This window comes from Archocentrus centrarchus, chromosome 3, assembly GCF_007364275.1.
Source record: "Archocentrus centrarchus isolate MPI-CPG fArcCen1 chromosome 3, fArcCen1, whole genome shotgun sequence".
In the NCBI taxonomy this organism is placed as follows: domain Eukaryota; kingdom Metazoa; phylum Chordata; class Actinopteri; order Cichliformes; family Cichlidae; genus Archocentrus; species Archocentrus centrarchus.
In genome coordinates this window covers 15,696,135-15,711,095 of record NC_044348.1, presented here as the reverse complement: position 1 = coordinate 15,711,095, position 14,961 = coordinate 15,696,135, and the positions used below count along the sequence as shown (strand labels likewise).

At 39.4% G+C, this 14,961-nt stretch overlaps 1 protein-coding gene across 1 annotated transcript in view; it reads left to right on the top strand.

Moving 5' to 3' along the window:
* sbf2 (SET binding factor 2) overlaps nt 1–14,961 on the top strand; it is a 105,755-nt gene that overhangs the window by 38,963 nt on the left and 51,831 nt on the right. Inside the window, exons 3-7 of the mRNA XM_030721929.1 lie at nt 2,347–2,484; nt 6,487–6,621; nt 7,016–7,126; nt 8,249–8,354; nt 13,462–13,594. Of these exons, the coding sequence (XP_030577789.1) occupies nt 2,347–2,484; nt 6,487–6,621; nt 7,016–7,126; nt 8,249–8,354; nt 13,462–13,594 (623 nt within the window). The remainder of the gene's footprint in view (nt 1–2,346; nt 2,485–6,486; nt 6,622–7,015; nt 7,127–8,248; nt 8,355–13,461; nt 13,595–14,961) is intronic.

The following is a 14,961-nucleotide window of genomic DNA, read 5'->3' as shown; positions in this document are numbered from 1 at the left end:
CCACTGGTAGCAAAAAAAAAAAAAAAAAAAAAACCTTTGGCTTACTTGATCTTTGACCTAAAAATGCAACTGCATTGGATATATGGAATCATTTTCTTTAACTGGCACCTTTTTATAAAGTCTTGTAAGCTAGACAATAATTCATCTTTTATTTAGACAGTCATAAGTTGTATGTAAATGGATGTCAGAAGCTTGTCTGGATGCATTGGTCCCCGAATACGATGAAGTTTACAAAACACCGACCTTCCTCAAAGTGTCTTTGAACCTGTGCCAGCCCTCAAGTGTCTCTGCAGACCTACAGGAGAGAAACGTCTGATTTAATAAACATTTATTTAATATTATGGAAGGCAATTCTTCATTTTACCATCATTTCTTCATCTGCTGCCTGCATGTCACTGTCTCATAGTCCCTGTCTCACACATGTGTTCACCACTACGGAAACAGACACAGAGCAATACAACATACACACAAACACACACGCACACACACAGGATGTTATTATCTCCTGTGATCTTCAGAGCTATGTGGTCCCAAATGTGTTTGTCTCTTTTTTGACAACAATGAATGGCATAGTTGGAATAGTTCAGGACAGGAGCAGTTATCCACACTTGTCCTTGGATCCTGTCTGGCCCAAGCATTCATGTATGTGCGCGCACACACACACACACACACACACACACACACACCCACACACACACACACACACACACACACACACACACACACACACACACACAATACAGGTTTAACAGATTTCCTGTGAGCTATTGTATCTGCTGGAAGATGGCATCCTGGTCTAAACCAGGTTGAACAAGCTCCCCCAACCCCCTTCCTCTCTTAATCTCTGTTTTCCAGCTCTTCTTCTTTAATTCCCTTTTCTTTTTTTTCTTTGTTTTTGAGTCAGCCCCTTATCGTTTTCTGCTCAAGAGACACTACCTTGTACACAGAGCCAGCTATCTACCCATCAGTCCATCTGTTTTTGCCCTCACCCACCCCTCCTTAACCCAGTCTCCTCTCTTCCTCCATGTGTCTGGTGATCCCCTGTATAACCCCCGAGGAGCAGTCTAAACACCATTTTCAAAAACAGAGTCACTTAGGCCTCCAGCGAAAACAGAGGAGGATCAGACACAAACACTCAACTTTCTGACCAAATGCCCGCCTGCCTCTCATATTTTGGCCTTCTGCTCTCTCATGTGCCACGTGTCCTTTTTTTTTTTTTTTTTTTTTTTTTTTTTTTTGGAAAGATAAACTTTTCAAAGTTTGTCTTCATAAAAAGATAATTCATCCGTTTCTCCAAACAGTGGATGGGTTTATTTTTGGCTTGAAGAACTGGAGGTGTTTATGCGAAGGCAACATCAACATCAATTTATGTCTGTAGCCGTAAAGTCAATTTATTGATAAAACATTTTTGTCTAACCAAACAGCGTATCCGATGCAGCTTGTTTTTTTCCACACTTTGCAGATGTTTTGTGTCGGGATTGGAAATGACTCACACTGTTGTTGCTCTGGGACCTGAAACCTGCTTAAGATGCTTCTTATTATTGTAATGGTCTTTCAGAGTTTCTGTGCCCACAGTTTTCTAAAAATGGCTCAGTTCTGTCACGCATAGAAAATTATTGATTTGTGTGATACTTAAATCCTCAGTAAACAAGAGTGTCTGGAAATCTAAATACTAAGTTATTCCAGGAAGGATTTTTGGAAGAACTGGACTCACCCATGGAGAATCCAAACCTTTGTCCAGACTTAACCAGTTTGACTCTGGACTGTCTGAATCAATAAAACAGAGTTCAGGCTTTCGAACATCTTTTCTTAATTGGCAAGGAATACAAAAATATAATAAAAATAAAATTCAGGCTGCAGGATGAATAATATTTATCGTTATTCTCAGTTTTTACCTTTATTTAATGCACTGTGCTTAACTATAAGCAGCTGGTATTTTGCTTAATTCCTTTTTTTTTTTTTTTGTTTTCCCTATAAATCCCATTTGTGATGTTTTCCTTTTCGTTCGGACAGTTAAATTAGGACGGGCACAATCGCTGATGACTTTCAAAGAAAATAAATTCTGAACATGCCACTCCCCGCTCTGTGCCAATGCAGAGGAGATGAAATTGCAACCCCAGAACAGGACATCCTGTCTTTGCTCTCTCTGGGAGCGTTGATTAGCTAGGACGTGCTACAGTAATTTGGAAATTTGAATGGTTTACCAGCAAAAAGTCTCAGAGGATGTGATAACCGCTGAGAAATTATTAAGAAATTCAAATGTTTATTTATATACTGTATTTGACCAGATTCTTCTCAGTTGCTGACCTCATGTAACGCTGTTTTTACTGATTTTTGTCTTTTCAGTTTTGTCAGCCTGGAGGTTGGAGGCTGTCCAGGGATCGGAAAGCACCCACCTTCTTCACTGTTGTGCTGACAGATATCGATTCAGACCGACACTACTGCTCCTGCCTCACTTTCTACGAAGCTGAGGTCAACCTGCAGGTACGGCCGCTCCTTACCTTCGTCTAAAACATACAAATATGATGTAACATATACAGAGAAAGGACTACACGAAATTAAAGGTGCAGGATTGCAGTCTCATTTCACCTTAATCATTTTACAGTAGCGCTCGTTTCTCCTTTCGTCCCCTCTCAGTCTGAACACACCACCATTAACCGCTCCACACAAACACATTGTGTGTGGAGTGGAGTTGACAAGTGACGCATGAGGAGACATCATTTTCATGGAGTTGGTGACACCGTTTAATGTTACTGTAACTGCGGTAGAAGCTTCCAAACACTGAGCGAGTGAGCGAGAACGAGCATAATCGTCGTTGGAGTTTTTCCTAGTTCACTAGATCATCTTGTGGTTATGTTAAAAACTTTTGCAAACAAATAAAAACTGTTGGTGTAGCTAGAGTGAATTACCTTCCAGCTGCTGTGTCTTTGCTCTGCGCTTGTTCGTAGCTTCCTCCATGCTACCTTAACTCTCCCATTAGCAACCTGCGGGCTGCTGGTGATGCTTCAGTTGTAGGCAGCATCGGGTCATTGTCACCGATATCCGATCCAGGTTTTCAAGTCAGAATCGTGCCGGTATCTGATCCAGATGTCAGATTGGTGCATTGCTGCTAACCTCTGAGCTGCCATGTGAGCCTCAGTAAAAAATAATACAAATCTCTAGCCACCTTTCCTCTTTACATTATCACCAAGGCCCTAATATCTAAATGATAATCACCAGTTTCCTGGAGTCTCTTGATGAGAATGAGGTCACTCTCATTCTGGTGTGTCTCATAACCCTTAGAAACCCTTAGAGAGATATGATGGTTGGGCAATAATGCTGGAACTGACTTTTTGTTTGTTTGTTTGTTTTAAAAGTCTTTGGCCCCCTTTTTTTTCTTTTTTTTTAAGCTCTCAGGAATGCTTGTCGTGTGGTTGAGGTCTTCCAGAATGTCAGGCATTATTAGAAAACAGCTTGTTTCCATCCAGCCTAATAAATTGTGACTTGGCTGAGGAATTCTCTTATAAAGGACAGGATACCCTCTGCTCCCCTCCAGCATTTGATTTACTCGTGCATACAAGATTGTATTTGATTGCAGATTAGTGATCGCAGCACCAATGTCCAAAACCACCATAAATTATTGATTATTACAGATTAGTTTCGATGGGATCATTTTTATACTTACCAATGATCTTGTTAACTTCTCTCCCTGCCAGAGGCCCACCAAGATAATTGTTTCACTGTGTTGGCCTTTGTTGGAGGCCTTAAATGACTCTGTCGGTCTGCCCAGTGTGACCTCACATCCTTTCGCATGTGGAAGGCGGTCGTCAATCACATTCCAGTTAGATTAGCTTAACATTTTAGAGTGAAATTTGAAATCGAGCCGCGTACGAGAAATGTGTCAGCTTTAAAGTAGCACCGAGTCACTTTGGTGGAATGTTCAGATTCAGCTTCGTTGTGGTGCATCCTTTCCTCATTACCATTTGAACTTGTGTGGATCGGATCATAGTTACACAAACACTCATCTGGTTGATTTTTCCATATCGGTTTTAAAAGTAGGAGAGGAAGACAATTTATCACAGAAAAGAAAGTAAATAAAGACAATAACCTGACAACATTTGTCAGAGCAACAACCACTTGTTGCTCTTGCAGCTCTGCCTTTCGGCTGTGTAAAGCATGTTAGAGTTTATGGATAAGTGGATGATCTTCATTCCGTACGGAAACTAGCTTTCGCTTTCATTCTTTCAATTCCTTACACAAAGGCTCTGTGGCGAGTGTGAGTTGGCGTTACAGCAGAATTTGACATAGCATGCTGAGAAATGCTGAGAATAAGCTCTGGAAATAATATTTCAAGGAAACGTTTGAACATTTCAATACTGTTCCAGAAATTTACCAGACATGATCAAAATTCTACAGGAAAGACTCAAACCAATGGATTAAAATTCAAATGCAGTATTTGTTTCACATATATCAGAGGACTGTAAACACATGGATAATCACACAGTAATCATGTCTCAAAATTTAATCTTGAAAAGTGACACACACATATATTTTTGGGGGTTTTTTTCGTTTTTTTTAAACTATTCAAACATACCACACTTGAAGCAGAAAGTTGTGCAAAATAAAGTCAGTACAAACAATTTCTTGTTTTGTTTTGTTTGGTTTAATCAGTAATGCATGTGTCAGTGATGCCACGTGAATAGTTTTGTTCCATTGGGTCGTGGACATTGGACCTCTGGGGGTGTCTGGCACTGGGACATTGGCAGCAGATCATGTGGGGGCCTTGTGAATCGGGCTCGTTTCAGCCTTTTTCAGTTCAAATGGGGCCTGGTCAAGGCCTTAGGCTCTTTGCCATGTTCCTGGAGGGATTCTGAAGCAGATTTTGCGTTGTTGTGAGCTACATTGTCCTGATGGGGAGGCCACTGAGTCACAGAATGCGTTTGTCATTTGCGGGTGGGGTGCTTGGTTTGCAGCAATGTTCAGATACCTGCTGCATGTCCAAGTGACATCCTGGCTGCAAGGACCTGAGGGTTCCCAGCAGAGCACTGCACTGGAAGATGATGATCGTTGTTGTTAATTTCACCTGTTATTGATTTTAATGTTGTGGCTGATCAGCACATACTTCTAATTTTTAATAAGGAGACAGATACATGTACTAGTTTATAAAGTGCAAAGTTAATATAATTAATATTGAAAGCTGTCAGTATGGTTGTGACCTGCATAAGCATTAAAAAAAGCATGGAAAAGATTATGATATGAAAATACAGTTTGTCTTGCAGTTTAACTGATACTTTTCACTAAATTATATTACAATAATTGAGATGTTTGACTTTGCTAGCGAGACTCTTGATGGAGACGCTTGGTTTAGATTTCACACTCTAATGAAAAGACTGCACCTATAGACATTTGCGCTCCATGACACCAACTTATATTTTTTGGTCAGGCTCATATTAATCATTAGATCAGGCTATATTTGGCCTCATCCAGCCCATCATGGTACTTCAAACAAACGGACATTCCAGCGTTTACTTCATAGCGCTGAAGATCTTCTTGAAACGTGAGGGTGTTATAACAATCTTAACTCTCTAAATTGACATCCTTATCTGCTCAGCTAGATTCCAGGGAGCGTCCAGACAGGCGGCGCAGGAATGTATTTTGTTAAATAATTGAACCAAATCCTAAGAATGATGGAGAAATGTGACCCCCCCCCTATCTCAATGGGATATTTTGATCCTACACTCCTTGGTGCTGGAGATACCTAAGCACTTGCGGCATGTTTTCACTGCCTGGAGAAATATACTAGATTGTGATAAAGGCTTTAGTTTGGAATGAGCACCGAGAGATTGGCGCATCAGTGTTGTAATACAGCTCATGGATCACTATAGAGACCAGATCAGAACTGTAAATTTTCTATCTTACACAACAGATACTAAGCACTGTGCAGTTGTTAACTTGTTTGGTATTGTTGCTGCTGATGGTTTGCATTTGCTGTTTTATGATGTGATCCTGGGAGAGAAGAAGCATTCATTTCCTAAACTCTAAGCAAATCTTCTCATTTAATCTTTTTCCCTTTGGAGAAATCTTTTATTAGCGTCGTCATAATTTTAGAAATTCACTGAATGGCTGTGGTGGGTGAACTAAAATGCAGCCTTGTGAAAGAGGATAATTAATTATCCATTAATGTGTCACCTCCTTTTTTTTTTCTCTCTCTGTAGATAAAGGGGCATTTTCAAACTTTTTTTTGGGCTGCATCTATAAGTGTCTCATGCAAGAATTCAGCTACCTACCTCAAGTGAAATGTCCAACCATAAAACCTGCACACAAATTTATATATATATATTTTTTTTTCCTGAGAAATGTTTAAATTGACACACGTGATGAGTAATACATGCCATATACATACTGGTACTGCGCTTGGTTTGAGGCACACGGTGTATTCACAAGTTAAACCAGCAGCTCAGTGGTGCTGGCACGCTCTACATAGCTTCCTTTTTTTTCATGTTTCAGGGATCAAAGAACATCGAAGCTGATGGAGATGAAGATGAGGAGGCAGAAGAGGATGGCCTGATCCAGCCAGCTCAAGTGTTTGCACCAAAAAGTCTTATTCTCGTGTCCAGGCTGGATTATCCTGAAATATTCCGGGTAATAAGACACCATATGATTAAGTCTTGATTAAAAAATATTTTTCTGTCTGTTTGGAAGAATTCTCTGAATTTTTGTCAAATCTTGTTTTCATCCTGCAGATACTCATCTGCTTTGTTCTGTCTGCAAAATAGGTCAAGTTTGTTTAAATGTAGGCATGCACTTCAGGAAAGTACAGGAGTCACAGGTGCATAAGGAACTTTGATCTTTTTATTACAATCAGTTTGTGCTGACCTAAAGCCAGTCACACCACCCGTGGTAATAACTTCACTAGCAAACCTTACCTAGATGTCAGTCAAACTGAGGATATTTTGCTCATTGCCCAGAAAGAGTAAATGCAGACACTTATTAACCACATTGATTACTTCTTTCCCCTTTTGTGTTGTTCTCACAGGGGTGCTTAGGGCTGATCTACACAGTCTACATCGATAGCCTGAGTTTCCCTTTAGAGGGACTGGTGGCCAACCTTTTTGCATTCCTGGTTCCTGTTGCCGGTGGATCTCAGGTAAGTCTGACCTGAGAGAGAACGTGCCCAAATACTGCAATTTACAAGCCACTTTGTAGCTCTGCTATTGGCCTGTTACTGGGGGCCACAGGTCCAGGACCTGGTGCTAGAACTGGTTAATATCAGCCTTGTTCTACTGTGAGCCAGATTGTATGTGGCTGACTGAGGTTCAGTGATGCAAACTGATGTTTGCTTTGCAGCCAGTCATGATCATCGTGTTCAGGTGACGTTTGTCATTTTCTGTTATGTTGCTCAGAGAAAAAAATAGTCTTAGGTTAGAGGAAAGAAAAGTTCTTGAACATTTATATCAGTGTTCAGGACTTAATATTTGAAGCATCACTGCAATAGGATCCCTCTTTATATAATGAAGTATTTTGGTGGCCAAATTTCAGAAGATGACACTGTAAATAAATATAATGAGCTTGGCATTGGATAATTTTCTTAGACTATTAAAAACACCTGGACCAAAAAACGTACCCCAGTCATGCTGCCGCCGTGGATTCGCCGTTATCATCTGATTTTGTTTTAAATGAGGGATAATGTGCTGTTAGAAGGAACAACTTGGCCTCTTGTCTCGTTCGCTTGCAAGACGCCACAAAGCAATCTGTCCTCAAGTCTGCCAGACCCAAGCAGACTCGTTTGTCAAAACAAAGCAGTGTTAAATGTACAGGTATGTCAGGAATTGTATGAATGAAGACCCTTCGGGACCTTTATATGATACTGTGATATTGTATTAGAGAATACCTGCACAGAATCTGTAAAAAAATATTAAAAGCATAGCCGTTTGACTTGATTGATCAGAGTGGATGCAGATTTGAACAGCACGCACTGTTTGCAGTGCAAGAATCTCTTTATGTTGATGCAGCTGTGTTGCCATATCAGTGATATTTTGGTTGGTGAGAAGCAAACATATTCAGATGGTTCATTCAGTTCCGCACTTGCAGTATTTGCATAGCACTGACTAGCATGCATCGTCTTCATGCCCTGCAGGCTCGGTGCAGTCAGTCATAAATCTGAACGGGTGACTGCCAGTTGTTGGAATTCTTGACCTTGTAGACGTGATGGTTGTTAAAGTGTTCTATTACTGTTTTCTGACTTCTTTTTTTTTTTTTCTTTTTACAGAAGCTGTTTAGCCTGGGAGCGGGAGACCGTCAGCTCATCCAGACACCTCTGAACGACACACTGCCTGTCACGTGCAAGAGTGTTGCTCTGCTCTTCCAGCAGCTGGGTGGGTCGAGTCACTGTGATAACTACTAACCAGCAATCATGAGCCACAACATGACTTGTTTATGACTTCATCAGTTTGTCATGTAGACTCGATCGCCACTTAGGTTCAAAGACATCTCTGTTAGCTATTATAATCTGACAGCAGATACCTTTAAAAACATTTGTTTTAAAGGATTAAACATCTTAGCTTTTTTAATAAAGTGGCTTTATGCACGTGACGTAAGTGTAACTGTTAAACACACAGTGCCAAACTACACTACTGGATGACTTTTGCAGTGAGCCATTAAGGGGTCAGATTAATTCTACATGAAATGTGTCTCAAGCAAGGCTGTGTGGTTTGCTCTGTGTCCCATCAGTGTTTCTGTAATTTTGTCTGGGCAAGAAGGAGCCAATAATGAAGATTTGATTAGGTTTTGTGGTTTCACATTGCAGTGTTTGCACAATATGTTAATGGTCCAGACTTAAACGATTTGAACAGGCAATACGTGCTCTGTTAAAGATACGGCGTGCCTGATTCGCGATGACTCAATCATGAATGAGTCCAGCCCTGTTTAGAGTGTCTATCATTTTTCTTAGCACTTGAAAAATCACAATTTGGCATAAGCCATGAAATGTTTTTCTTTTTTCTTTTTTTTACATTATATTTGCAGACTTTGAGGTCATTCTTGAACAACGGGGCTTATTTCACTTTTTGCATCTGTGAGCTGAGAGTGTGATTAAATATAATTCACCTGAAATCTGATTTGTAATGGAAAGTTGGCCCTCATTTGGCCTCACTTGATTAGGGGAATGTGCTTCAAATCAGAGCAGATTCTATTTCCTGAGTGTATTAACACCATCCTCCTTTTGTTTGGAAGCAGCATGGGGGGGGGCACACTTACACAATACATGCGATCAGGGTCATGTCAGAGTCATACATTTGTTGCCAATCTGGATCCACAAAACAAAATAATGTTGACATAATTACGAATCACAGCCAGTCAGTCTTCATAAACCTGCTTCCTTTAATCAGGCCAGTACATTTGCAGCTCAGTGTTGTCTTTGAAGCAACAAATGGCATACAGTACATGTGTGCTGGAAACATGAGCTGCACGTATTAGTTGTTTTTAATGTTTAGAGTCACGTAAGAAGTGCAAAATGTTTACAGATTGGCCGCTTGGTCAAAAGTTCTGCATTAAACATTCAGATAGCTAAAACAACGCTTTCAAATGCGCTCTATGTGCTTTTCCTGCATGCAAAGCAATATGTTGTCACCACAGAATGTACCTCAACATTTACAGAAAATTTCATATTTATGGTATTTTTAACTTTGTGACTTGCATGAAGAAAAGCTACTCTCTCTGTTACTGTAGTACACCAAATATCTGTCTGTTTGTCCATCAGCTCCTAAACAGTCATGATTTGACCAACAAAACTTTGCACACAGGTACATCTTGAGCCCCAGAAGGTTCTTATCTACACCAGATATTATGACGTCATCATTTTGCCTAGCAACCACCTGCCAACCAGCTACAATGGCCCATTTTTAGCATTTATGCACCTATAACACCCAGTAAAAGCATGGTATTGTTTTCATTTCATGACATCAAGGCAATAGGTTTTGAAGCCATATGAACAAGTCCAGCCTAAATCTTTGTGCATTTTTTAGGTGCATAAAGATCGATAAACCATAACACACATAAATATGAAGCCATAATCAAAGTTAAGTTATGGAATCCTTTTTTACTGTATTTGTATATTTGATTTGACAAAATCTTGCATGCTAGTTTTTCCTCTATAAACTTAATGTGGGTGGATAGTGTCTGATGAGTGTAGTACTACACTTAACGTCTTAGACAATGGATGGTTGATTGTGTGCCTTAATAATACATTGATGTAAATACATTTTGCTGTATATAAACTCACAATCAGTCTGATATTTATCTTCTATTTGTTTGTGTAAAGACGCTCTGCCAGCCAGTGTATCAGTTTGCCAACAGCATGTAGAGAGCAAAGAGTACTGTAGCACGGGCAGGCAGTGGTACATTTTAATAGATTTTGTATAGTGAAGTGCTGTTAGGCAGACTTCTTCAGTTTGCAGCTTTAGGCTAAATTGTCCTAACCATCTCCTAACTGTAAGCCTTATATGTAGACATGGCTTTGGTGTTATCCTTCTCATGCAATTCTTGGCAAGAATGTGAACTTCTAATCTTATTTTCCATAAGGTTGAACTTATCCCTTTAGCAATAATAATGTTCCTCCATCCAATTATGTTTAATATATGCCACAAGGTTAATATAAACTTCTTTTTTTTTTTTAATCAGTGCTGCTTCTGTTACAGGTAGTTAGAATAATTTTTGATTGAGGTGCAGGATAAATATGTGCTTAAATCTGGCATGCAGAGTGAAAGTTACAGACCTCGTCAGACATTAGTAGAGTTAATTATTCTTCTGCCCTTAGAGTCTGATTTCTCTGCACGTTGATTGGAAAGTCAGCTGATAAGTTACACGTCAGCAGAGCCCGAATGTGTTTTGTTTCCCGTTATTAGCTCATCCTTACATCCATATAAGGATTTGCTAGTAGCATGGGGACAGGCAGGTCGGGACATCACTGTGTGCACGCAGGTCACCGAGTCACCAGAGAGGAATGTGCTTTAAACATGTTACACTGCACAGGAAGTACACCCCCCCCAGCCCCACCGGGGGCGAGATAAAACCGACCATCAACAGCCCCGGTGTTGTTGTTTATTGCCTTTGTCTCTTCTGCTGTTGCTGCCACTTTTTATTTAGGGCTCGGAAATGAGTTGCTGTTTCCATGAGATAAGTAAACACCTGAACCTGAGGTGTGATTGTGAAATGGGAGCCTCAGTAGTTCAGTAAAAAGCGCCACCAAAAATACATCATTTAGGCTTGCTATGTCTTTTTAGACAGACTTTTTCATTTCCAAAAGGTAGATTTTTTTTTTTTTTTGGTTTTTGAGGTGCATGTTTCCTGTTTATTACTAAAGTGCGCCATTCAGGCAGCCAAACATCCAGACCCAGCGCCCCCAGTGGTGCGGATATGTCTGCCTGTGTTCCTCTTTCCTTATCACTCCAATGTGTGATGAATTGGGCTGTCAGTTGCTTGATAGGAAACAATAACAGGAACTGTAAACTTAGAATTCTTCCTGATTGTCGCATCAGGTTTTGAAATATTATTTATACTGTATGAGAGTGTGTAATTTCCTTTGTTTTTCAGAGATGACTTTTCACCTACCTTTATATTCAGTGTTTCTGTATAAACGTCCCATTTGGTTGCGGAAATGTATTGTATTGGGGTTTTTTTTTTTTTTGTTGTTTTTCATGAGTCTGTTGGCACCAGTAGGCTACATGGCTTTAAACTGTGGACTGACTACAGATTATACAGTGATATGCACCCTTATTACAGCAGTTGCTTCAATTGTTCATATTCTTTTTGCAGTTCAGGCAGCCACACAAAAAAGAAACAAAAAGGCAAAAAAAAAAAAAAAACCCTAAGAAATGTGAACAATTTTATTTGGGGGGGAATTTTGTAAAATTTCAAAAGAGCAAAGAAAGCTTCGTTTACATAGGAGGTGACAAACAAAACATTAAAGCTGCTGTCAGCTGTGCACATAAAACAATACTGATAAGAAATAAAGTCGGCTGCCACCACAACTGCTTCCCAATCAAAGACCTGGCACAACCCAGCCTGCATTACTGTAACACTCTTTTTATTGAACTTCCCAAAAAGACTGTTGGAAAGGCTGTTCCTAAAAACATTATTGCATCAGTTCAGTGTTCTACAGAACTGACATTAAAATTTATGGACTTGTATGTAAAGCCGTTAGTGGTCTCGGACCATGCTGCATTGCTGACAGCTTCTTGCTTTATCTACCAAACCTGCGTACCTAAATTCTTCACTTCCAAATTGTTAAACATCAATTTAATCTTTGCAGAGAAAACCTTTTCTATTCATGTCCCCAGACAAAACACTGGGGGAAGTAAATACTACTTTAAGCCTTTTTTAAGCCTGCATTAGTCGTGTAGTAGTAGTAGTAGTAGTATTAGTAGTGTAGTGTGATAGCGTAGATCTGACAGGAATCTGGGGAGAGTGAGATGGGCAATGACACACAGTAAATGACCTGAGTCGAGCACATGCACCTGCAGTAAGGACTGCAGACATCAATACGTGGGCTGAATGCTATATCAGGTGAAGTACAGAGACACCCTATTCAGTCCACACTACTTGAATACCTAAAATACACACTTTTTTCAATAATTTTATTTGAATAGTGTTCTTACTAAATATTGGATCTAATTTGAGGAACCAACTGAGGCAAATACTGCAACCTCCACACTAGAGCAGATGTATATTTATTATATTTCATATCCCATTTCTGCTGCTATTATTTTTATATGTGTTTTCTCACTCTCCTGTTTTTTGTTTTAAATTGCAGGATTTGATTAGATTTTTTTCTATTTGTTAGTATTTCTAATAGAAATAGAAATAGCCATTATCTTTCTTTTCCTGTTTTTCAATATGTTTGTCTGTGAAGGGAGTTTTTCCTTCCCACTGTCGCCAAGTGCTTGCTCATAGGGGGTCATTTTGACCGTTGGGTTTTCTCTCTAATTACCATACGGTCTTTACCATACAGTATAAAGTGCCTTTAGGTGACTTTTTGTTGTGATTTGGCACTATATAAATACAATGTAATTGAAGACTTTAAACCTTTACATGCTAAATAAATGAACTTTACTTTTACTTTGCACTTCAGCTTAAAAGAAGTCACATTTTATGCCCTATGAATTCATCCTGTACTTTTCCATCACAGGCAGATCAAATTTCAGTGAGTGTCCCAAACCTCAAACCTTCTATACTAAGATTCCTCTAACAACAAGGAGTGTACAGAATATTGTTTCCTTAGTGTGTCAGTGATCCATCTTGAAGCTTTTATGGTTATCGCAGAAGTTTAAAGTACATGTTGTTTGCTCTAATCTGTTTTTGAAGTTTTTGAAGCCCCTCGCAAATCAATTTTAGATGAACGATCTGGAAAATGTGAATGTCACATTCCAACAAATACCTCATTTATTTCCTTCTCAGTTGTATTTTTTCCTTTTTCCCTTGTTTCAGGAATCCAAAATGTTCTTAGCCTGTTCTGTGCAGTTCTGACAGAACAAAAGGTCTTATTCCACTCCACCAGCTACCAGAGGCTTGGAGAGGCGTGCCGCGCCCTGGAAGCCCTCATGTTTCCTCTTAAATACAGGTGAGCATGTGTTTGAAATGGTTGGATGAGACAGATTCTCATGTGACTTTCCACTAACTCACCGACTGGTATTGTGACTTTGTTGTCTTGTGATCTGACTGATCATTAACTTTGTTAATTTTTTATTCATTTCTATAGAAACAGTTACATCCACTGCATGAATTCACCCTTTAAGATCACAAAATGTAACCTTGTGTATCCTCTTATTTTTCCCCATTAACTTTCACATATGTGGTTATTTAACTTACTTCCCTTTTCAAAGCAGATTTATGCATCACACTCACGCTTGTGAAACAAATATTGCAAGAAAAGGTATTTTAAGCTAATTGGGCCAAATGTGATGAGGGACTCTTCAAACATAGCACAAAAGAACAAAACACGTGACTAAAGGAAGGAAGACCACAGGAGGAAGGAGACAGTATGCCTTTTTCGCAGAAGACATTTTGAGGCGTCATTGTAGTAATATTAGTAACAGTTTTAATTGAGCACACCCTGGATTTCCAGGTGATCTGAGTATTTCAGAAGGTCTACTGGGATTTTCTCACACGACCATCTCTAGGGTTTACAGCGGAAGGTAAGCGGCAGTTGTCTGAGCTAAAATGTCTTGTTGATGCCAGAGGTCAGAGGAGAATGGCCAGACAACAGTAACTGAAGGCAACAGTAACTGAAATAACCACTCATTAGAACCAAGATTTACAGACGAGCATCTCTGAATGCACAACACGTGGAATGTAGAAGCAGATGGGCTACAGCAGCAGGAGACCCACACTCCTGTCAGCTTGGCAAAACTGAGGCTCCAGTTCACATAGGCTCACCAAAATTACACAGGTGATTGGAAAAAAGATTGCCCGTTCTCGATTTCTGCTGCACCATTCAGATGTTAGGGTCACAATTTGGCATGGCAATGAATTGAAAATTATTATTATTTTTTTTTTTATAAGTAAAGAGCACTTGGAGAGCACAGACCTTCACCAAACTCACACTCTGGGCAGTATTTCCTTTAAAGGGAATAGTATTGATTTTTTTTTAATATATATTTATTTTGTTTTTACTCCACTACTTTAAGCCATTTGTAGTGGAGTAAAAACAAGTGTTATTTAACCTATTGAGACCCATTTTAAAATGCTTGACATGATTTTGAGTATAATTATTTTTTATTTATGTGGCTTCATTCTTTCTCTCGACAGCACTTTCTTTAAAGATGGAGCACATTTTGGGGTCAACTTGAAAGAAAGGCAGATGTGAAATGTAAACGTGAGATCAGAGGTCAAATGTGAGATGATATTTGAATGCAGACTATACTGTGATATTTAGAATCTCCATATATCAGTATCATTTCCTAAATGTTGCCGATACAAATGAAGGCA